We start from the raw sequence: 23,684 nt of genomic DNA, 5'->3' as shown, positions 1-23,684 counted from the left end.
TTGTTTTATAGATTGAGGAAAGCTCAGACAGATTAAGGCACGAGACCCAAGGGCACACAGCTGGTAGGTAGGTGGTGGAGCTGAGCTTGGCACCTGGGCATTCTAACCGCTGAGTCCTAACCACAGGTCTGCCAAGGCAATCAGCGGCAGAAAGGAGGTCCCAAGATTCTGAGCTCAACTTTCTGCTGCCCTCTCAGGGCTGAGAGTAACCACAAAAGCCTTATCTTCCCCCCCGCCACACACACACCAAAAAAAAACCCTTGGAGAACCCCCAAATTTTAGCCCTGAAAGACAGTATTACAAATAAGCCCTCCCTTTGTCTTAAACTGTCTTTAGGAGTTGATAAAACAGACTGACCCACCCATTTTATAGATGACCAGAGAGGTCTGGAGACTTGACAAAGTTGCACAGCAGATACCTGGCTGCTCTGAGCCCAGACTCCTGGCTTGCAACACTGTGCCCTTTTCGCAAAATAGAAACCAGAACTGGACGGCACCCACCAACGGGTTGGACGGGCTCCCAGAGGCCTTAGCCTGGTCTCACTACACTCTCTGTCCCAGACCTTGACTTTCCCTATAGTCTGGTGGAAGTTGATCACAAGCGATGAACAGAAGTGGGGCGGGCGGAGGAAGCAAGGCGTGTGCGCCGGGTGCTCGGTGTGCCCAGCAGGCGGCGCTGCGTGGCTGCGGCTGGGACGGGGTGGGAGGGTGGGAGCCGGCGGCGAGCCAGGAAGGAACCTCGACACCCCTCCACATACACCCCTTACCCACTAGTCTGCCCTTTCCTGGGTCTCGATCTCCAGACCCCTACCCTGGCTTGCTCTGCCCTCCTTCGCCGAACATCCTTTCAAGCGTTATCCCCTGCCCCACTGACCCTCGAGGCTGAAGGAGGGGGTCTCGACTCTGCCCCTGCCCAGCTGGGGCGTGGGACCGGGTGGGAGATGCAGGCAGAGATCTCGGCCTCCTGGGGGAGGGGTGTCTCCTCCCTCCCCGTTCCCGGGGTGGGGAGCTTGGGGAGGGGGCTGGGCAGGGGCGGAAGCGAGCTGCAGCCGTGTTTGCCGCGGCGCTGCCGAGTGGAACAGATGGCTGGGGAGCGGAGAGGGTACGTGGCGGGGAGGAGGAGGGGTGCGGGGGCCGCAGGATGAGGAACGAGGAATTTCGACGCCCCGAGTCTCCCAGGAGAAGCCCCCCTCCCCATCTCTTCCCAGAAAGAGGGGCGGGCAAGCGCCTGCCTTTTTTCCCGGAGAGCCCCGGCCTCTGGCCTGCGGCAGACCCCGCCGTCCCCCTGGGTCGCGCCCCTCACCCCCTAGACTCCCGGCGCGGGCCAAGCCGGCGGGGTCCAGACCGCAGGGAGCAGCCCGGGTCGCAAGGATTAATGGGGCCACACTCCGAGGGGCGAGGGGGCGGCGGGAAGCGGGCTCCCGAGCCGAGAGCAAGTTCAGGGATCGTAAATAGCTGAGGGAAAACGTGTTAATTGGAACTTTATGCAGATGAGCTGGGACGCGGGCTGGGGAGGGCCGATGGAGGGAGAAGAAGGTCTGACGGACGCTGGACCCGAGGGGAGGGCAGGAGGGCTCCGGCCGGGGGAGTGATGGGTAGATGTGTATTTGTTTATCGCTGTGTGGGACCTCCGGGGAGGGCCGCTGGTCTCCGAAGATGAGGGCTCCTCCTTGACCCTACGCCCCAGAAACCGGGGACTCTTCCAGAGTCTCCACATCCCGGGCCAGAAGTTCAGGGTCTCAGATCGCCACGAAGGTGGGGGCAACGTGCAAGTGGCTGTTTCCGCTTGTGGCTGCTTACCCTGGGTGTCACATTCACTGCATCCCCCCGCCCCCATCTGTCTCCATCCTTTTCCCCCATCCCTGGCATCACTCTCTCCTTGCAAGAGTATTGTCTGTAACTTCCACCAAGTGAGTGGGGGAGGGGAGGGAATCTAACTTTTCTTCCTTTGCTTTCTCCCCTCTGCCCCCCAAGGACCACCCCACCTTTGAGGAGGTGTTTCTCAGCCTTTAGAGAGCTTCATAACCCACCCCTACGTGTTAAAATGCAGATTCCAGGGCTCCCTTAGAGATCTGGTTCAGGGGCTCAGGAATCTGCGTCTTAGCAGTTTCCCACCTACATCGGATATAAAAGACCTTCATTTTCAGAAACATTGTGCAGGGAATTGGTGGGCTGGAAAGACTGGACAAGTCTTCATCAACGGCCCCCCACCCCTCCTCCATGCTCCTGACCTCACCTCTGCTCTGTATGGCCATCTCTGCTTCCGGTGTGAGAGTACCAGGGGATGGAGAAGGTGCCAGAAAGGAGGGAAGGAAGGGAGGAAGGGGGGGGTGGAGGAAGGAGAAAGAAAGAGAGTGAGGCTCACCTGGCTGTCCTCTCTCTGAGCAGGGTCTTACCCTTCCTCCCTCTGCTACCTTCTTCCCTCCCGTCTGCCTCAGCTGCTCTATCCATCTTCCTCTCTCACTTCCCTTCCCCCACCTCATCTGAAGTTTCTAAGGCCAAAGAATCTTGGGGCAGGCAGTTTGGATCTTAGGGAGTAAGGGCAGAGCCAAAGTCCCCACCTCCAAAAGAAAGAGGCAAAGCACCTATCTCTGGGGTAGGAAGAAAACAGGAGGGAGGCAGGGCTTGAGGAAAGATAAGGGTGACAGCAAACATATAGGCCACCTTTCCACGGGCTATTGCACTTACCCCCCACAACAGCTCAATTTAGGCAGGCGCTATTGCCCCCAGGTTATACATGCAAAACAAAAAAGGGATGTTCAGAGAGGTTAAGTGACTTGCTCAAGGTCACACAGTCAGTGGGAAAATAGGTCATTCACCCTTCTATTTCCCCCAAATCATTTCTCAAGAGGCTGCTGGGTAGCTGACCCAGGCCTCCCCTCCCTGCCCTCCCTCCTCCTCCCCCCGGGGCAGTGGGGGTGGGGAAGGGCATCATGTACAGAGATGAAAGGAGATGCTCGGGTTTCGGAACATCTGACAAGTCTGGCTGGAAGCATTAAAAATTCATTCAGAAACCTGACCCCAGTTGGACCTTGGGTCTGCCACCTGGACTGTCCCTGGCCTGGTGGCCTCTCAGATCCTGGTGGGCAAATTTCCCTTCAGCAGTGTCCTGGGAGCCCCCGAGTCCGTATTTCACAGGAGGGAGGTTCTCTCATGGATTAGGGAGCTAAAGTCAGAAGCCAGCAGCTGAGAAAGCAGGGCTGAGAACCCTCCCCCCACTCTGAGTGTAAGAACCTTAGAGGCTTCAGGGCTTATAAACCTTGTCATCTGGCGTCCTTCTATTCCTCTCCCCAGGCAGACAGATACTCTCAGTTTAGGGTAACTCAGCCTGGCTGTGATACCCGAGGTGGCCAGTGGAGGGCAGCTATCTCCTATGAGGGAGCCCTAGCCTGAGCCTCTACCGAAGCTTTGAAGGACAGGAAAAGAACCCCATGGATAAGGTCCCGGAGATGCAGTTTTGGCCTTGGCGAAGGGCTCTGGAGTCTGTCATCTGAGGACAGGGGGAGAGGGCTCCTAGTCTGGGGGAGATTGAGGAATTTGGGGGAGGGTTCAAAGTAGGTTTGTGGGTTTCAAGTACATGGTAACTGATGGCCAGCATGATACAATCTTTCTAGCTGGAGTGAAGGTTTGGGAGGAGGCCACGAGAGAGAAAGCTAGAAAGGCAGTTGGGACCAGACTCTAAAGGACCTTTGATGCTTTGCTAAGGTGTTTTATCTTTAACCTGTAGGCAACAGGGAGCCATTGTAAGTCCCTGAGTAACAGAATGACATAATGCAAATGTTGGTCAGCTGAATCTGGCCAACAGGGGCCAGTGAGTGGGAGGGAGAGAGAGAGTGAATGGAGGAAAACCAGAGAGGAGGTTATTGCTATTTTCTTCTATATTCTAGGCATGAGGTAATGAGGAGATGAAGCAGGGAGGTAGCAGGAGGAATGGAAAGGAAGGGCTGGATGGGGCCTGCGAGGGGGACTGGGTGAGCGGGCAGAGACGGGACATTAAAGAAAGGGAGGAGTGAACTACCACCGGTGTCAGGCAGAGAGAACTCAGCATGTGGGTATACACTCAGGGTGCAGGAGGTAAATGAGTTTTGTTCCTTTCAGGGCTGGGAAGTCTTGGACATATCACCTCCCCTCTCTGGGCCTCCGTTGCCCCTCTCAGAGCATCGGTGGGGGTGGGACTGGATGGCCTTGAAAGTCCCTCCTATTTCCGGGTGTGTGGCTCTGGGTTGTCTGGAGAGGCTGGGGTCTGTGTGTGTGACATCTCATGGGTGGGGACTCATGTGAGCAGCGGCACACGCATGTCAGTATTTGGGGGTGCATCCTCCTGTGTGTGGGACCCGTGGGTGTTGGCATGCCTGCACGTGCTCTCTAGCTCCGCTCTGTGTTAGTGTGTGTGAGAGAGCGTGTGAGTGTGGGTGTGCACGTGATGGGCGTCCGTGGGTCTGTCTGGGCGGGGGTGGGGGAAAGTGGCATTGCTGTAGGCTTCTTCCTGAGGCTCACACACTCCTCTTGCTTTCACTGCTCTGAAATAGCATCTGGACCAAAGGCCCATGAATATTTCACAACGAAAATTCTGTGACCTGGACTGCCTGCTTCTGAGTTCCCAGCATCTTCCCTCCTCCCCCTGCCCAGGCCCCAGCAATCCCTCCTTCAGAGCTCTTGCCTGGCTGGCCCCCTAGGCCCCCTCATTAGTCTCCTCAAAGCCAGCCTGACACAGGCCCCCATGAGACCCCAGACTTGGGGGGCACTACCCCCTACCCCAACCCCACATCTTTATCCAAAGTCCACTGGCTTCAGGCCTTAGATGTTCACTCTGTCCCGTTTCTGCCTCCTCTTCCCACTATCCTTCTGACTTGTCTGGCCAGGGCCACAGAATCTCAGCATCCTTGAGCCCTGGCACCCGGGTACCGTCTCCTTCCATCCCCAGATCCCAAGTTAGATTTTTTTAACCCTAAATTTAAACCATCAAATGTCTCCCCAGTTGCTTCTGTTGGATGAGACTCAACCAAGTCCTTCTTAGCCAGGGCACTTCCCTTTCCCCAGCCTCTCCTCCACACACTGGAAAGATGAAGCTTCTGATCACACCTCAAGCCAGCAAGACACCCCAGCTTGGAATTCTTGTCCCTCTTATCACCCTAGCCCCTTGATTTCTCCTCTAACCTGCTCGGAGAACTGCTTCTCTGACCTGATTCCTCCCTGATGACTTCTACCTCACAGGAGCCAAGGGAAAGAGACCATCTGTCTACAAGGTTGCTGTGTACAGCTGTGCAGGCTGTACACTGCACAAGGGCAATCAGGTGAGGGGGCAAGTGTGAGCCTTATGCTCCGTTTGCTGTGGTATGGGGCTGGGTTCCCCTGAGGAAGAGGTGCCTCTCTCAGATTTACCCAAAGTCATGTTTGGGCTGGCTGTGACCACGGCTGTCCATGTTACTCCTCGTTGCAGGGGAAAGAGGGAACTGCTCTCCCTTCCTGAAGGAACAGAGCCTCAGAGAGAACGGTTAGCCAGGCTGGAGGCCTTCCCCAGGCTTAGCTCCTCAGGCACAGACAACTCAGGGTCGTCTGTAGCTGCTTCTCCTGGACAAATGAGGAGGTGAGGTGCCATTAGCACCCACTCCTGGCTATCAGATTTCACCTGTCCTGCCTGGGACTCCGGGGTCACAACCCTGTTCCTGAGGCTTCAGCTTCTTGTCATGGGAAAACAGCAAGAAGCACTTGGATAGCATGAAATGGTTCCCCTTTTTGTAACCCTCCTGGCCCTGAAAGCCTCATGGTTCTAAGCCCTCCTCCCACTTTTGAGGACCTGAGCCAACAAATCTTACAGAAGATAAAATAATAGAATTTTTTAATAAATTTTTTTTTTTCCCAAACAACTTCTGTTGATCTTCACCACACAGGGGCCATGGTGGAGAGGAAAGCTCTCTCCAGGCACCCTAAAAAGTGTCCAAGGTAGACAGGAGAAAAGTATTTCTCCAGTGTCGGGAGGTTGAGGGGTGCTAGGATAGGCAGGGGCCTAGGGTTGGCCTGGCCCCGACTGAAGCATCCCTCCAAAGGGCTCCTGGGCAGGGCTCCCTTCCCGGGAGCTTCCAAAGGCTCTGCTGGTGGAAGATGCTCTGCAGACAAAGCCCCTCCCGAGTCCACTGTGGGCACTGGGAGAAGTGGTCAGCGGCTGCCTGGGGTGCCCACCCCAGCCTTGGGATGGGAACGGGTTAACGGCCAGAGTTGGGGAGAACAGGGCTGAGCCACCAGATGTGTCCTCCTGGGGCTGCCATAAGCCAGCAGCCTGGGAGGCAGGGAGAGGTGGCCTGGTCCCAGGGGAAGAGAGGAGCTGGGAGCGGAAAGAAGGCAGCAAGGCCGCAGGGCCAGAGGGCGGGGACTGGGCCGGAGCCGCAGATGGGGATGGGGATGAGGGAAGAGGGGGAGCGAGACACACCGGCCTCTTCAGTCTCAGCACCGCAGTCAGAGGTGGTGGGGGACCAGGAGCAAGACGCAAAGCAGAGGGGTGGGGAGCCCGGCCGAGAGCGCGGGGCCGCGGGAGTCCGGGGTCGCCTGGCAGGCAGCGCCGGGGCACGTCTGCTCGCCCCGCTGGTCCTCGCCCCCGTAGCTCTCCCAGTAGTCGTCCTCGGTGGGGGCGTCCCCGCCCTGGCGCCCCCGCGGGTCTTCGGCTGGCAGGTCTCGGTAGAGGGTGGAGGGGTCGGCGGGGGGCGCCCCGGCCTCGGCCACCCCGTACAGGTGGTTGGACGAGCTGTTGCCGCGGGCGCGGCTGCCGGGCCGCGTGGGCACGGCGGGCGGGCAGGCCTGGAAGTCGGCCTCGCGGAGGGAGCGCAGGTCGCGGCCCTGGCGCTCCGGAGGCGTGGCGCACGTCACGTCGGAGCTGGACACGCGCGCGCGCTGGAACCAGGCCCAGAGCGGCCGCGCGCGGCAGTCGCACGCCCAGGGGTTGGCGTTGAGCCGCAGGAACTCCAGCGCCGGCAGGTCAGCGAGCGCCTCGCCCGGCAGCGAGGCCAGACTGTTGTTGAACAGGTAGAGGATGGTGAGGCGGCTGAGGCCGCGGAAGGCCGCGCGGTGCACGCCCTGCAGCCGGTTCCCGTGCAGCAGCAGCCGGTCCAGACTGCCCAGGCCGCGGAACACGTGCTCCGTGAGCAGCCGCAGGCGGTTCCCGTGGAGGAAGAGGTGGCTCAGGTTGGCCAGGTCCGCGAACAGGTCATCCTGGCGGGGGGGCGGGGAGGGGGGGGTAGGGGAGAGAAGAAGAGTGGTGAGTGGTTCTGAGACAGGCACCGAAGAAATCTGGGAAAGAAGGGGAGCATTGTGGTAGAACAGAAGGGGTTTGACCTTCTGATTCATAGAGTCCTGGGTTCTAATCCTGCCTCCTCTAACCTATTTAGAGGTTAATGTGAGAAACGCAATATAGTTCTTAAAATTTTGGGGGTGCATCAGAATCCCCTGCAGATCCCTGAGACCTGCCCGCGGGGTTTCTGATTCAGCAGGTCTTGGAGCGGGGGTAGGGGTGGGCGCGGGGGCAGGGGGAGATTCTGCACGTCTTTACAAGTTCCCAGGTGGTACTGATCCTGCTGGTGGGAGGACCACACTTGGAGAATGAGAACCTCTGATCTGGCTAAGTATGCGGACTTTCAGACTCCCTGACTTTCAAATCCCGGCCTTATTAACTGACACTTGAGCGAGTCACTCAGTATCCTTATGACTCAGTTTCTTCACCTGTAACATGTGGAGATGAAATGAAACAACATGTGTTAATACATGTGGTGGGCATTCTATGAGTTAGCCATTATTGTGAACTTGGCCAAGCCAGCAATCTGTTTCCTCGTCATTAAAATGGAGGTGAGTGTACCTCCCCCTGGGTTTGTTTTGAGGATTAAAGAAGACAATCCCCATACCTATCAGATGGGTGAAGTGTCGGGCACAGGGCCTGGCACATCGGGGTTCGGTCCAGTGATGAAGCCCACAGGCTCAGGAGTCAGCAGAGCCCCGGCTCAAATCCAGCTTGCCCTCTTCCCAGCTGCGTTACTTTGGGCAAGTTATTTAGCCTTATTGAGCCTCAGTTTCCTCAGTGTGTGGAACTCAGAGAACAACTCTTTTCAGCAGGCTGAGGGAGGGTTAGATGAGATCCTGTAAGGATGCCGTACCCGGTGGGCACCCAGACCACCATCAATAAATGGTGGTTATTATGACAATAGTGTCTTAGTTAGAATTAGGTCCCATCCATTTTCCTCTAATAGAAGAGCTTCCTGGGACTCCAAAGTTCTGCTACTGGGCTGGGACATTAAGGGGACCATATCAGCTCCACCCCACATAGGCAGCAGGGGAGGGGAAGGAAGACTGCTGCCCCATGCCCTGCATCACTGTCCCCTTAGAGGGGCTGTCCCACCTGCCCAAGGCTGGGGAGTCTCCGAATCAGACCATATTAGTGCTGGAAGGGCCTTGAACTGTGGTTCAGGGGAGTGGAGGTGTGGGTATGCTCCGCGGAGGGGAGAGAGCAGGGGGCTGGCGCTGCATTTTAACCAGTTCACCAAGGTATTGGTGATGGTCAACCAGATTTGGGAGTTAGTGCTTTTGGGTGCACCAGCCTAGCCTACGTTTTTGCAGAGGAGAGCACTGAGACTCAGAGAGATGAAGGGCTTGCCACAGAGGGGACCAGAGCCCCAGTACTGAGGTCCTCCCCTCTTGTGGAGGACATCTTTGTGGTCAGCAGACCCAGGGGGGTCTGGTTCTGGGGGACAGGGGCATCCTTTGTGCTCAAGCCAGCTCACCCTGGATTCCTGTTTCCTGGCGGTGCCCCTCCCACCCTTCCCTGTCTGGGGAGATGATCCCCCCACCTCACCCAGGAGCCTGGTCTCAGGCTCTCAGGTGGGGGGAGGGCGTTGACTCCCAGCCCACACTCACAGCCTCCGCCTTCCTGTGCTCCTGCATTTTCTCGCCCCCTCCCATCTGGCTTCCGCCCTCTCTGCTACAGGAACTGAGCCTGCCAAGAACCCTCCTCTTGGCCACATTGAGATCCGTCCCCCTCAACCTTCCCGGCTGCCTGTGACACCAGCTTTCTCCACCTCCTGCTGCCACGGCCCCATGCCCAGCTCAGGTCTCCAGCGGAGGGCCTGGCCCAGCGTGGCCTGGTGTCCTTGGTCCTTTTCTTCTTGGCCCCCCCAGGGAGTGGGCTGAATCCCTTCCACTCAAACACCTAGTTAGGGTTTCTCTTTTTAATGGAGTTGTCAGCAAGAGTAGGACACACCCAGAGGTACCTGGTCAAAGGATAAATGTGGGGTGGGGTGGGGTAGAGAGGGAGCAGAGGCAGTTGGCACTTTGGGGACTTCTGGAAGTCAGGAAGGGAAGACCAAAAGTTCAGAGATGCTAGGGAATTCAGGCACCTTTGACCTACAGCCCCAGTTTTGGGGTTACAGGATTCCTTGATTCCAATCTCCTTCTCCTTCTCCTGGCCAAAGTCCTGCCCCTCCTGCTCTAAGCCTCAGCCTGGGGGTCCATTCCCCCAACCCCCATCCACGCCGTGGCCAGATCCTGTTGTCACTTCCTAGGCTGCGGGTCTCAGATCGGGTCCTTCCTCTAAAATGGTTCTCTGTGCATTAATAAGCTCTTGACCTTCACAGCCTTCCCCCTCCCCCACCACACTCCCTATCACGCCCTCCCTCTGGGCCGAGAGTGTCTGTTAAAGTCATCCTCTTCCATTTTGAAAACCACATTTCCCTCACCTCCCCCTGGCCGGTTCACAGCTCTCGGAAGCCATTTGGAACCTCAACGCAGCATCCCTGCCCCCTTCCCTGGACAGCATCCTTTTCTTAACCTTGCCTTCCTCCAGCCTCCCATCCAGTCTCTGGCACTGGTCAAATCAGCTGCTGGGCTTTGTGACCTTGGGCAGCTCCGGGCACCTCTCTGAGCCTCAGTTTTTTTTTCATCTGTGAAACAAGGGACTTGAGATCGTTGATTATTAAGATCCATCCTCATCTGATATTAATGAGCAAGTGAGTCCTGGAATGTACCTCATTCATTCAAGAAAGCTGTACTGAGTGTCTGCTCCATGCCAGGCACCCCACTCACAGCGCTCACTGATCTACGCTGGGTATCATCGCCATCGTTTGCGTCAGCAGCTGACTAACCGAGCTCTTGCCATGTGCCAGGCTCTGTGCTACACAGATCCCATGTAGTAACCGAATCATCACAGCCCCATGAAGCAGATCATTTTTTTTTTTTTGGCTGCGCATATGGGATCTTAGTTCCCTGACCAGGGATCGAACCCATGCCCCCTGCATTGGGAGCGCGGAGCCTTAACCACTGGACCGCCAGGGAAGTCCCGTGAAGCAGATAGTATCATTCTCCCCCTTTCAGAGGTTAGGAGAGGGAGGCTCAGAGAAGGCAAGTGACTGGCCTAGAGTTCAAGAGCCAGTATGTAGTGGAAGGCAGACGTGAACTCTGGAGACAGAGCTCTGAACAGTTGCACTTTGGAGTCAGACAGACCTGGGCTAATTCTAGGCTGTGCCCTTTACGAGCTGGGTGACCTTGAGTGGGCGCCTTAACTTCTCCGAGCCTCAGTGTCCTCAGCCGTTGAATGGGGGAAATGATGCTTACTCTGGACTGGACACACTAAACCCCTTTCAAGCAGCATCTCCTTTAATCCTCACAACGAACCCCTGAGTTACAGGTCATTTTTTTCCATTTCACAGACGGGTCTACTGAGACTCAGAGGGGTTAAGTAACTTGCCCAAAGCCACAGAGCAAATCAGATCTGCCTGAATGTAAAGACTGCACTTTTACGCCATGCAGGCTGCTCTAACAATTAGAAGAGAGGTGCCTCCATCATCTGGTTCCACTCCAGTAGGAAATATGCTCCAGGAGAGCAGGGACACAGTTTTTGTTCACTTCTGAATCCCTGGCACCCAGAACACTGCCTGGCATATAGTAGATGCTCAGTAAGAATCTGTGATGAACGCACCTGGCACAGTGCCTGGCCTACAGCACACAGTCTGTGAGAACCTCCACTCTACCCCATTCCCATTTCTACCTTCCTTATCCTGAAAAGCTGTGGTCCTCCTGCCTCCTCCAGATCTCCCCTCTCGGGGCAGGCCCGGTGGCATCTTGGGTCACACCTGCGCTCTGTGGATCTCAGCCCGGCTCGCGTGCTTCCGCACCTGCCTGTGGCATCGCCCAGCCTAGTTTCTCCAGGCAGTTCACAGGCAGAGGCTGTCTCTTTCTTTCTCTTCTATATAGGACCAGCTGTGAAGATGTTTCCTTCCCATGATGCCTCCTACCATTCATGCCAGGGGTGTGCAGAACCAACACTTCCCACTTCAGAAGACCCCAGTGTCCACTCGAGGTCAGTGTCCACTGACCTTGCCCAGGTCTTTCCTGACCCCAGGGCCTGGCTGCCACTTGTGATGGAGGATCAGGTAATGACGACAAAATTTATTCAGCACTTAACTATGTGATTTATATACAAACTCATTGACTCTTTTTTTTTTTTTGAACTCACTTACTTTTTACAGCCATTCTTTATGGAAGGTATTATTTTTTATTATTCCCATCTTAAAGATAAGAAAACTGAGGTTCAGAGGGGGCAGCAACTTGTCTAAAGTTAAATAAGTCAGAAAATAGCAGAGCAGGGATTCAAACTCAGGCCTGCTGACCCCAGATTCCTAACCTGAACAACTAATGTATGTTGATAAGGAGGTCAGGATCTCAGTAGTAGTGGTTGTTGCACTACTGGTAATGATTAACAATAATAACGCCAGCGCCCATATATTGATGTGGTCCTGTGCTAAACTTTAATCCTTACAAAACTTCTTAGGTAAGTATTATTGTTAATTACTATCAGGATTGCCATTTTACAGATGAGGCAATGGCAATGGAAAGAGTAATTTTTAATGAGTAATTTGTCCAGAGCCGTATAGGAGCCAGGATTTGAACTTAGGTCTGGCAGACTCCAAAGCAGGTGCTTTCAGGGACTTCCCTGGTGGTGTAGAGGTTAAGATTCCGCGCTCCATTGCAGCGGGCGTGGGTTTGATCCCCGGTCAGGGAACTAAGACCCCACATGCTGTGCAGTGGAGCCAAAAGCAAACCAAAACAAAGCATACGTGCTTTCAAAAATGAGCCTGCTCTGCTGTCCTTCTGAGTACCATTCCCCCTGCACCTGGTCGGCCCCCAGTGGAGAGTTCTGAATGATAAAAACGGCCTGAAGTGCCACCAGCTCTTCCTGGTTGTGTGGCCTCAGAAACGTCATTTTTTGTCCCTACTGCCCCTAAGCATCCCTACTGCCAGCCCGCTGTGAGGTTTGACGTGATACTGAGAACACGTTAAGCCCCCAGGCACATGGACGATGGTTTAAGAGACTTTGGGACCCTTGGTCTCAGCTTCCTCATCTGTAAGGGAGTATAAACAATCTCCCAACAGGGCTGTAGAAATGAGGTGACTGAGCACACTTCGGAAACCATGAGGTGCAAAGTTAGGAAGAAGAAAAAGGAGGGAGTGTTCTGGGACCCACCCATGGTCTCGGCATAATCCTTGAAGTTGACCCGTATCTTCAGGATAGGGTCCAAGATGGGCCATTTCACTGAGACCAGTGTTAAATGAGGCTTGTTTCTCTTTTGAAAATAGTATCGTAACAAGCATTTATAGCGTGCCCACCGTACGCCAAGTGCCGTTCCAAGTGCTTTACAAATTATTCATGTACTTGACACTTAGAAAATCCCTAGAAGGTGGGTGCTATGGCTACCTCCATTTTACAGATGGAAAAACTGAGGCTCAGGGAGGTTAAAAAATGCCACACGCTTGTAAACGGCAGAGTTGATACCTGTAAAGTCCTTAGCACAGCGCCTGACGGACAGCGTGCCTGCTAAGTGCTAGTGGGCTATTATTATCGTTACTTATGCAATAATAATAACACACAACACATCTTCCCAACATACTGTACACGTTACGTCTTGTCTCTCCCCGCCGCTAGAATGCTCTCTGCGAAGGCAGGAGTTTCGTCTGGTTTGCTCGCTGCCCCTTGCTCAGCACCAGGCACATTCTGGGTGCTCAATAAATGTTAAATTATGACTGCTATTGTTATAACTATCAGCATCAAATCCACCAGTTAGGCCTCAGCCTGGGACGGGGAGGAGGAAGTGCCTTCCAGGTTGGTGTGGGGAGAGGGGAGAGTTTGGATATCCAGAGGTTGTGTAGCCAAGGGAGAATTTTCTCCCAGAGTGGCTTGGAGGGTGTGTTATTGCTTCCTGGGGAAATAGAATGGGAGGATTTGACTGTCAAACAGTCAGCATAACGACGATAAAAACCAATATTTAGATCAATAATAACAATAGCAACTACTGTTATTCCTTCCGTTTTCAGAGCATCCGTTTTCCAGCTGCTTAACAGCTCTTTACCCCTTTTTTCCTTCACCCGTTGCACGGAGACAACAGATTTGGGGGGTAGGTTTGGGGAACGGAATCTAGAAAGGGTAGGGTTTCCCCTTGTCCCACGACCCAGTGAGGTGGAGAGAGGTGGGACCTTCTATGGGATACCGGTTGCAGTGGCTCCGCCCTCTTGCTTACCTCCCCGTGTTGCGGGAGGGCATGGGGGTGGGTGAGAAGAGCAGCCACGAAGCCCTTTGGGCTGGGCTGCCTGGGGAAAGGCAGAGTCCCCGGAAGGCAAACAAGGGGGAAAGGAGAGATCACAGCAAGAGACACACACATACACCCAGACAGACATGGGGGTGTGTGTGTGGAGTGGGCGTGTGAAGGGAGACAGACAGAAGAGGCAGAGGGAGACAGATGGGGGAGGCAAGTTAGTGAGCGAGACAGATAGGGACAGAAAGGGAGAGACAGACAGACAGAGGCAGTCAGATGGGGGGTGGGGTATTAGTGACAGAGAAAGATGCAGGAGACAAAATAAAGAAAAGCCCCTGGAGAAAGTGGGAGGGACAGAAACCTAGGAAAGGGACAGAGAAATAGAGAGAGGTGCTGAGGCAGAGGCGGGAAGGGTGAGCAGGGACAGAGGGGCCGAGAGGCCCTAGGGAGAGAGGGAAGCAGCAGAGGACTATGTGTGCCTGTGTGTGTGTGTGTGTGTGTGTGTGTGTGTGTGTGTGTGCGCGCGCGCGCGCGCGCCAGGCTAGGGCCGGCTCACCTGTAGGTGGAGCAGGCTGTTTTCCTGGAGGTAGAGGTACTGCAGGCTGACCAGGCCGCGGAAGATGTTACCCGGCAGGCTGCTGAGCTGACAGCGGTACAGATGTAGCGACTGCAGCCGCTCCAGGCCCTGGAAGGTGTCGGGCTCCAGAGAGCGCAGGTGCCGGTTGTCGCCGAGGTCCAGCTCCTCGAGCGCCTGCAGGTGGCGGAAGGTGCCCGGATAGATGGCGGAGAGGTTGTTGGAGAAGAGCCACAGAGTGAGCAGGTTAGGCCCGAAGGTGCCGGGCCGCAGCGTGCGGATGAGGTTGTTCTGCAGGAATAGGCGCTGCGTGCTGGGCGGCAGGGACAGCGGCACCGACGAGAAGTTGTTGGCCTGGCAGCTCACGGTGGGCGGGGACGAGTAGCAGGTACAGAGCATGGGGCAGCTGGGGGCAGCTGGGGGCAGGGCCAGGAGCACCAGCAGGAGGCAGGCCGGGGCGGGACCTGCGGGGAGGGCGCGGGGGAGATCTCTCTGGGCGGGCTGCGAGCGTGGGAGTGCCAGCCAGGGGCCGGGCCCACCCACCCCTAAGGCGACCCTTGCTGAGAGCCTTTCGTTTCTAGCTTGGGTGGGGGGTTCTGGGTGCAACCTCAGAGTCGCGAGAGGCCGTGGCCACTTCCGCTTTTGGAGGCTCCTGGTATATTAAAGAGTAAAGAAATGCCAAGAGGACATTGTAGGAAGCACTGTGATAGGTTGAAAGTTGTTTGATGAGTGAGCGTCTACTTTCATTCCTGTTTTCACTATGGTAGGTTTGACCATGACTTTGGTCTTGAGACTTGGGCTGGACAGTGCTTTGTTGGAGGCAGTCCTGTACAACGATGTCCTATATAGGGGTGTTTAGCAGCATCCCTGTTCTCTATCCGTTAGATGTGTAACGCCCCTCCCCCTGCCGTTATGATAACCTATGATAACCGAAATGTCTCCAGACGTCGCCAAGTATCACCTGGGGAGCAAAATTGACTCCATTTGAGAACAGGTGGCACTAAATTGAGACCCTCTGTGAATCTAAGGCCCATGTAAAATCGCCCTGTGGCTGCCTCCGGGGTCTGGTCTTGCTGGCCCACTGGTGAGCACAGCCCTCCTCCCTCATCTCTCCACACTGGAAGGGATCTTAGGAACCACGGGACAGGGGGTCTCCAGCCACCTGCAGCAGAAGCATCAGAGGGTCCTGGAAAGAATGCTGCTTCCTGGGCCCTGCCTGTGCAGAATCAGCATCCCTGGGGGAACAGCCCAGGAATCTGCATTTTACACCCCAGGCTCTTCTCATTCAAAGTCACTTAAAAATTCTTTTTCAGGACTTCCTTGGTGGTCCAGTGGTTAAGACTCTGCGCTTCCGCTGCAGGGGGCACTGGTTCGATCCCTGAGGAACTATGATCCCACTTGGTGCGGCCAAAACATAACAATAATTTTTTTTCAAAGTAACTTTTGAAGGTGGGCCGTGATCCAGCCTTCTTGTGATATAGATGGAGAGGCAGGCCCAGGGAGGCCCAAGGGCCTGGGGGCTAAAGAGCCGTGTCTAGGCCTCCGTATCCCTGAGCTACAGCAGGGGCTTTGGGGCCCCTCATCCATCCCTGTCCCCTGGCCTTCTGACCCTCAGGGCAGCTGATGCAGGTTCTGGGCTGGAACTAGCTTGACCTCTGCCCTTTATCATGACTTCCGGATGAGTCTCGGGATTTTCATCTGGCGGGTTTTGCACTCCAAAAGCCAGGCGGTCATTCTCTGGGCACACATGGAATGAGCACCTTCTGCTCCAAACAGTGTGCTACGGCCTGCGAAGGCAGTGGAAGACCTTTGCCCTTGGACCCGAGGACCTGAGATCCTGGGTCCTCAGGGCAGACCCCGAGGGCTCCGTGACTTTCACTGACGCCCGGTGTCAGAGGTTGCTGTGTGTGAATGCGCGTGGGAGACGGGTGCCCTCTACATGAAGTGCTGCTGAGCCCGGGGTGGGCACATGGCACCGACAGGCCCCGCGTGTGGCGCGGACATCACGGAAGCTGGGCTGTGCCTCCTCCCGCGGGGGAGCGCAAAGGCGCAGGGTGGGGACCCCGGCGCCACGCCACCCGGCCCACAGCGAGCGTCCCGGCCCCTCCCCGCGCCGCTGCGCGCAAGAGTGTGCCGGTGGTCCTCCGCGTGTGTGTGAGTGCCGGGCCCCGTGCGTGTGTAGGCTGGGTGTGATGTAATACTCGGTGACACAGCGGCTGCTGTTCCCTTCGTTCACACCACCTCCGCGTTTCTCGGCCCTTCTCACCCCTCCCCCGTGCGGCGTTTCACGATTACTTTCTCCTCCCGAGTTTTTCCACATTGGGTGGAAGAGCATGTCTCTCACCCCTCAACCCAACCAGGGAGGGGCGGGGTGCGAGAGCCCTGTAGGGAGCCCTGGGTGGGTTTCAGGAGGGCTGAGGTTTGAGGCTTAGAACAGGAGATCTTGGAGGTGGAAAATCCTCCGGGTTCATCTGGTTCAAGCTCTGGTTCTACTGAGGTGATGGCTGGGGCTCAGAGAGGGAAAGTGACTTGCCCAAGGTCACACAGCAACGTGATTGGCAGGGCAAGGACTAGAAAGGAGTCTCCTGATGACTGGCCAGAGCACTTTCCTTCCTGGTGGAGTCACCCTCTGAGCTCGCTTCCCCAAGGACTTGACACCAGAGAAAGCCAAATCCCTCTCTGATCCCTTAATCCCACCCCTTATCCTCAAGCTCACAGGGTGTTCATTCAGAAGGCTGCCAGCCCTCCAGGGATTATGGAGCTCTTTCCTCAGCCTCTAGGGCCAACTGTTAACCCAGGAGAGACAGAGGGAAGGACACGTGATCCCAGAGGGCTCCGGAGTCAGGAGGCGGTCCCCTGGCACCAGGGTCTCTTCCAGCCTGGAGGTCGAGCTCAGCAGGGGCTGGCAGGGGCCCCACTCATTCCTCTAGCCCACAATTCCCTGGCCCCCTGCTTGCCCTCTTTAGGGGGCTTCTCTCTTATTTCCCCACATCCCCTCCCTCTTGCCCCCATATCTCCCCCCATCATGGCCCACCTCCCCAAGGCCAAGATGGCGCTCCCTGCGGGCTCTTTGAGGGGGGGACCCTGAGCAGGGGGCCCCTCCGTGACAGCTGCTGCGTAACAGTGACTCTGTTGCCATTTCTGGTCCTCGCTGCTGCCGTGCAAAGCAGCTGTAACCCAAGGAGCCTCATCCATAATTCAGGCTGCGGCTCTCACTGGAAGCGCGCGAGGAGGAGGGGCAGGTGGGGCTCCGGATTGCTCTGCCCCCAGGCCTGGCTGGAGTGCTCCTGGGCAGAGGCAGCAGGGCCTGGTGAGCTGAGCCTTTCTCTCCCTCCTCCGCCCTCAGCCCCTGCCCAGCCTGTGCCCTTTTCCTTCCCACCACCATCGCCTCCCCACCCCCTGCTTCTCCTGGCTCTTCACCATCACTCCTTCCCCCCAGGCCCGGGTCTTCCCTCTCTCCCTGAGGACCACGGTTCCACTCCCGGCCCCCATTTTGTGAATCCCTGGCAAAGATGGGGTCAAGATGCACAGAGTGTCAGAGCAGGAAGGTGGGGGACACCTCATCGGCCATCAAGAGCAAAGCCCTTATTTCACAGGCCGCACCACTGAGAACTGAAGAGGGGAAGAGTTCATTTCGGAGGGCGCAGCCCAGGCCCTGACCAAATCTCTGTCAATCCACCTTGGGTTATCTTTCTCGAAGGCTTCATTTTATGCCCCCACTACTATCTGGGCCGGTTCTAACAGCCTCCCCACCCTCTCTGCTGATTCCGTCCATCCTCTTTTTTTTTTTTTTTCTCAAGTCAGCGGGTGATGGCTAGAGTTGCAGGGGAGCAGAGAGCAAGGATGGGCAGAAACCATCTGTTATTAAACACCTACTGTGTGCCAGCCACTGTATCTGTACATGTCTTTGTGCATAGAATACAACATAACATAGCCCCAGTGAGATCAATCTTATGGCTCCCAACTTGCGGATGAAGGGAGGGAGGCTCACAAACAGGAAACGAGTTGCCTCAGGTCATGCAGTTGGACAAGGTGGAACCCAGACTGGACAAGTGTATGTCAAAAGGAACTCTCTGACCTCTCTCTGGGAGACCCCACGTCATCCACAGACACCACCCCCGAGTGTGAGAGTTACTGCGCTCCGGGTGGGGTAAAGGGAGGGCAGAAATTGCACCCAGGTGCACAGGGCTGGGCCAGCAATGACACCGGCTCTGTTTGGCTATTCAGGGTCAAGGCAAGGTAAAGGACCCAGGTCCTCTCCAACTTTCCCCTCCTGGGCTCCAGGCTGTGGTTGTTCTAGGGGACGGCCCACCTGGGAGTCAGGAAGAGATGACCAGTGTCCAGAAGATGTGGCCAGAACTGACCAGGGGAGGGAACGGAGAGAGGCCAGAACATGGTATTGATCCCAGAAGACTGAGGTGCCCAGAGCCAAAAAGTATCCACTCACTGAGGGCCCACTGTCAAGGACTCTGGGCTATCATCCTGGAGCACCAAGGCTCACAAAGTTCTCAGCCTGGGAGCCACCATTAAGTCCAGAGATCCCTGTGAAAGAAGAAACTTGAGAAGGAAGCAGATGGACCCAGTGTAGAGGCAGGAAACAGGGTGCCAACCCTCAGGGCAGAGTGGCCCCAGGAAAAGTGCTCCCTGGAAAGAGAGTCAAGGCCTCTGGTTTTGAAGGAGGGGCACAGGGTCCCAGACAAGAAGCAACAGCTCCACACCCAAAAGGGCTGGGCCTGCCGGGCAGATGCTGAGGTGGCAGGGGCTTGAGGGGGTGGGAGCCGCGGAACAGAACGGAGGTGGTGATGATACCAGTGACGCAGGGGCCTGGGGAGGCACTGACGCGGGTGATGGAGGTTTAGAGCTGCTGCAAACAGCTTCTCACTCTGCCAGAATGTAACACCCCAAAATAAGCAGCCACCGTGGCGGCGGCGGCAGGATCCCACGATGGGGCCCAGAGATATAAATGGCAGCATGGAGCCAGCCAGGGCGCCCACCCTCGGAGGAGGCTGCCACCCCACTTGAATGTCTTCCCCCTCTCCCCCTCACAGCCACCCACAAGGCCCTGAGCTCAGAGCCCAGGGTCTGGCCCACTGGCCACTCCCTGAAAGAAGGGAAGTGACAGGCAGGCGCTTTGGAAATGGAGGGCTTCCCACGTGGAAGTGGTTACCAGAAGTCTCTTTGTCTCATCCCTAGTCCGCCCCCCCAGTCTCTCTCTCTCTCTCTCTCCCTCTCCCCTTTCTCTTCCTTCCTCCTTTCCTCCCTTTCCAGCCCCCATCCCCATCCTGCTCAACCCCAGGCCCTCTCCTATCTCTGGTTTCCCATCCCCAACCCTAGAGCTCATCCCAGTCGTCTTTCCCTGTTCCTGACACCCCATCTCTATCCACCATCCCCATCCTCCTCTGGTTTCTGGCTTTCTGATCTCACTCCCCGTTCCTTCCCCATCCCTAGGGTCCCAGCCCTCATTCTCTTTCCTATTTCTCCCACCGCCAGGTTCTGGGTCCCTGGCCCTGGTCTTCTCCCCACCCCTCCCCTAATCTGGTCTCCCCTCTCTTTCCCTCTTCCTGTGTCCTCGCCAGGGTCTCACTTCCCTCCAAGCTTTTCCCGTCTAACCTTTATTCCTCCTCCTCCCCCGCCTTCCTATCGCCCTCCCCTGACCGCTCTCTCCATCTTCCGCTCTCTTCCTTCTTACCCCTTCCCCACCCCACCCCCAATCTCTGGCCCACACCCTTGTCTGTCCGTCACTCAGTTCGTGGAACTATCCCTTTTGTAGCGCCCTCCATCCGTCCTACCGCGGAGGGCCATTTGGATCTCCCTCTGCTCCCCCATCCTCCCGGACAGCCCCCTGCCCTCATCCCTCGTCCTCCCTGGTGACTGGAAAGTGCTGAGGCACGGGGCACGAGAAGTTGCTGAGTCGGCGCTTCCCCAGCCGGCCCGAGTCCTCGGCGTCCCCCAGAGCAGGTGGAGCCGGGACAGCAGAACCTGAGCCTCCCTCCCCACCCCCCGGGGCCGGTCCGCCTGCCCCCTGCGTCCCCCTTCGGTCACGAGTTCCCCGCACAGCCCAGCAGGCTCCTCCGAGTCGGGTGCGCGGCTCCGCCGGCAGCTCTGGGGGCGGGGGCGGGGGCGGGGCCCGGGGCTAAGCGTTTTTCCTCCCAGGCTACCCCCACCCCCACTACTGCCCCACCCTCGCGCCCTGGCGGAGGGGCGCCCCGCTCGCCTCGGCAGGCTGCTCTCTGCCTTCCCGCAGGCTGGGGTCCCTACCTTGCAGCAGGCTCCTGAGCCCGGGCAGCATCTTGTCTCGACGCTCGGGGGAGGGGGCGGCGGCGGGGGGAGGGCGCTCCCACTCGCTCCCTGAGCCGGCCAGACGGACGGCGGGGACTCCGCGGGGCTCCGGGAGGGCCCGGGAGTCCCCGGGCTGTGTGGCCGGGCCGCGGCGCTCTACCCTGCGCCCCCTGGGCTGCGAACCTCGTGAGGAGCCATCGGCCCCGACGGGACGGGGTGGGGCGCGGCGGGACGGGGTTCGAGCCGGCCGTCGATGCCCGGTGCCCGCGCCCCCCAGCACCGCAGGCAGCGCGCGGTGTCCGTCAGTCCGTCGGTCCGTGAGCGCCGGCTGCTCGCCGAGGGAGAGTGGGGACAGCGAGGATGCTCTTCCCAACCACCCCCCTCCTTCACGCACTCGCTGGCTCCTCCCTCGCTTCCTAGCTTGCCGATTTAACCGTTTCCTGGCCACTAGGAGGCGGGAGCGGCTTTCTAGCCCCCTCCATCCAGGCCCCCTCTCTTTCTTGGGGGATCCGGAGGACTGTGTTCGATCGCCTTCACGGCGCCACGCTTCTAGAGAAATCCCTTCCGGGGGTGGTGGTGGTGGTGTGCGGTAGTGTAAGGGAACCCCGTGGACTTGCCCAGTTCCCCCCTCCCAACTTTCTGGGAGGAGCCGGGCTCCTGGGTCACCCCCTCCTCCTTGCCGGGCCCCAGGCCCCTTTGCCCAGGTCTCCAATGTTCTTCTCCTCTGGGAGACCTCCAAGATTCCACTTTCCCTTTCGTTCCCAGACCCCAAGCCCTGAGTGTGTGCGACTATAAGAATAGTATATGCAGGAGTTTGTGGGCGCGAGATCGATCGCATCTGAGCGTGCACGCGCGCGCAAGGACGCTTGTGCAGGTGTGACTGAGTGCTTGCACGTTATCTTTTATACGGGCCGGGGGAAGCAGGGGCTCGTGAGTGTGCGAATGGATGAGCCGCTGTCAGCCAGCGCGCGTGTCTGCGCGGATGGGAAACGTGTGAGGGTTTGGCGCAAGCAAACTTGGGGCTGGGTGGCCGGGGTATGTGTACAGTGGTGTGTGTGTGCCCCTTAACGCATCTGCAAGCGGGTGCAAGTTTGGGTGCCCGTGAGGGGGATAGAAGACTCAAAGGTGGGAGGAGAGCGTTGGCTTCACGGGAGCTTCTTCTGCTTCCTTTTAAAGAGGGAGGCATTCTGGTCTCTTCGGGACCCCTTGCGCCCCTCGTGGCCTCGTTCAGGGCGATACCTGCAGGCCCGCGACCTAAGCGTCTCCTTATAAAGGGGAAGATGCGGATCACCCTGGCCTTGACCTGGTCCAGGGCGTCGGGCATCCGGACCTTGGGAGCCGCCCCGGCGCGGGACAGTCGCGGGGCCCTCGGGGTAGCCGCTTCGGGGACAGTGGCCAAGCGGCTCAGGCCGGGTTGGGGCTGCTGGAGCGGCGCCGACGGCCAGAGCCAGGGAAATCTGCGCGAAGCCGGCCCGAGGAAGCGCGGGAGTCCCGGGCGGCCGCTCCCGCGAGCAAAGAAAAGGAACCCCCTCGCTCCTCCACCTGGCTCTCTGGCTCCTTCTCTCCCGTCTGTGCCAGGGCCCAACGCAGCGCCTGGCATACAGTCGGCGCTTTATAAATGCTGATCTCATTTTCCCATTCATTTTCTGTTCCACCCATAATCTCATTCTTCCCTCGTTCTCGTTCGATTTCTCTCATTTTCTCCTCCCTCTCTTATTCATATTTTATGGTCTCCGTCTCTCTGTTCCCTCCCTCCCCTCCTTACTCTCTCCCTGCCACTTCCTTCCCTTATGACTTATCTCTTTGCGTCACTGTCTTCTCTGTCTCTCTCGCTTTCTGTCCGTGTCTCTGTCGCTTCCCTTCTGCCCTTGTGCCTCCTTCCCTCCCTGTCTCTCCATCTCTGGGTCGGATGTCTGTCTCTTGTCTCCCTTTCCACCGGGTTTCAGTAGCGGGCTCCCAGCCCTCTTGCACCTCGACGCTCGGGCGCCCCCTGCTGGTTACATCCTCTGCCCTTCTCGGGCTCTCAGGCCCTCCCAGCAACTAAATTTCCTCTTCCGGCCCGTCTTACGTTCGGGTGAGGTGGGAGTGAAAAGGGGCGTCTCAGGGGCTCCCCTGCCCCTCTCCCATCTCTAGAAAGCAGGGGCCCTGCGTTTCCCGGGACCCACCCTGCCGAGGGCCCGCGCCTGGGAGGAAGGCCTGGAGGGGGCGGCGGGGAGGGAGTGTTGGGGGTAGTAGGGTGGGATTTGGCGTCCTTCCCCGGAATGAGCCGCGGCGCAATCTGTCGCTGGGTTTGTTTGCCGAGCTGCCTCCGGAGCGCAGTGGGGCTGGCTCCCGGGGAGCGAAATATCACAAGATGCGGAGACAGACGCTGAGGGGCGGGTGGGCGGCGGGCTGACTCAGGTGTGTGCTGTCATCCGTTCCCTGGACTGGCGCTCTTCTGGGTGGGGTCTGGGGGGCCCCCAACACAGGCGGGGACCCGAAGCTGGGAGGGGAGCCCCCATCCCGGGGTGAGCTGCAGGAAAGGGGGCGTCCCCGCCAACGATCCTTGGCTCCAGTCCTGTCCTTCAGCCCTGGGAGCCCCAAGAGACACCCCGAACTTGGGTGTGCTCCAGACGGTCAAACATTCCTCTGCTTATAACCCACCGTACAGCATCGGTTTCCTCTAGTTATCTGCTGACTCACTACTTTCCCCTACTAGACTTACAGCTTCTTGAGGGCAGGAAATTCCTCTCATCCATCTTTGTGTCCCCAGCATGTGCTCAATGAGCACTGTTGGATGGACGGATGGCGCGTGGGTGGATGGCCCAGGGTCTCAGTTTACAGGAAATACCACAATGCATTTGATATTCCCAGTAGAGCATCCTGACCCCTTGTTCCTCCTCTCCCTATCCACATTTGCAGTCCCCCCACCCCCCATCCCCTCCTCCAGACGGGCAGGGAATTGGAAACAGCTCTCCCCGAAGACCAGAGTCCTCTAGGTGACCCGAAGCGAGTTACTTCCTTTCCTGTTTGCCTTAAGTTTCCTCATCTGTACAATGGAATGTCCCACTCACGCATAAGCTTCCGCTTACCCAGATAAATCTCCAGCCAGTCAGGGTATGAGAAAATGCTTCGTAAAGTGAGGTTCTAACCAGTGTCTGGAGTGGCAGCTGTTGTCATTACCGTTTTGCTGGTGATTCTTGAGATCTTTATCTCAGTAGAATCAGACACCGCGTCTGATCGAACTGAACTTCTGCAGTTGGACTTTTTGAGATCTAAGGGAGTAAATGA

The 23,684-nt window shown here is 57.3% G+C and overlaps 1 protein-coding gene across 1 annotated transcript; it reads right to left on the bottom strand.

The window, feature by feature from the left end:
* Positions 1–1,139: 1,139 nt before the first annotated feature.
* RTN4RL2 (reticulon 4 receptor like 2) lies at positions 1,140–20,424 on the bottom strand. The gene is made up of 3 exons (XM_032641943.1): positions 20,394–20,424; positions 14,118–14,599; positions 1,140–7,202 (listed from the first exon to the last, which is right to left on the bottom strand). Exons 1-3 carry the CDS (start codon positions 20,422–20,424, stop codon positions 6,453–6,455), a joined length of 1,263 nt encoding a protein of 420 aa, XP_032497834.1. The 3' UTR covers positions 1,140–6,452.
* Between the last annotated feature and the right edge of the window lie 3,260 nt (positions 20,425–23,684).

This window comes from Phocoena sinus, chromosome 8 (genome assembly GCF_008692025.1).
Source record: "Phocoena sinus isolate mPhoSin1 chromosome 8, mPhoSin1.pri, whole genome shotgun sequence".
In the NCBI taxonomy this organism is placed as follows: Eukaryota; Metazoa; Chordata; class Mammalia; order Artiodactyla; family Phocoenidae; genus Phocoena; species Phocoena sinus.
Note: the sequence above shows the minus strand (reverse complement) of the source record. Positions and strands in the feature narration are given on the sequence as shown.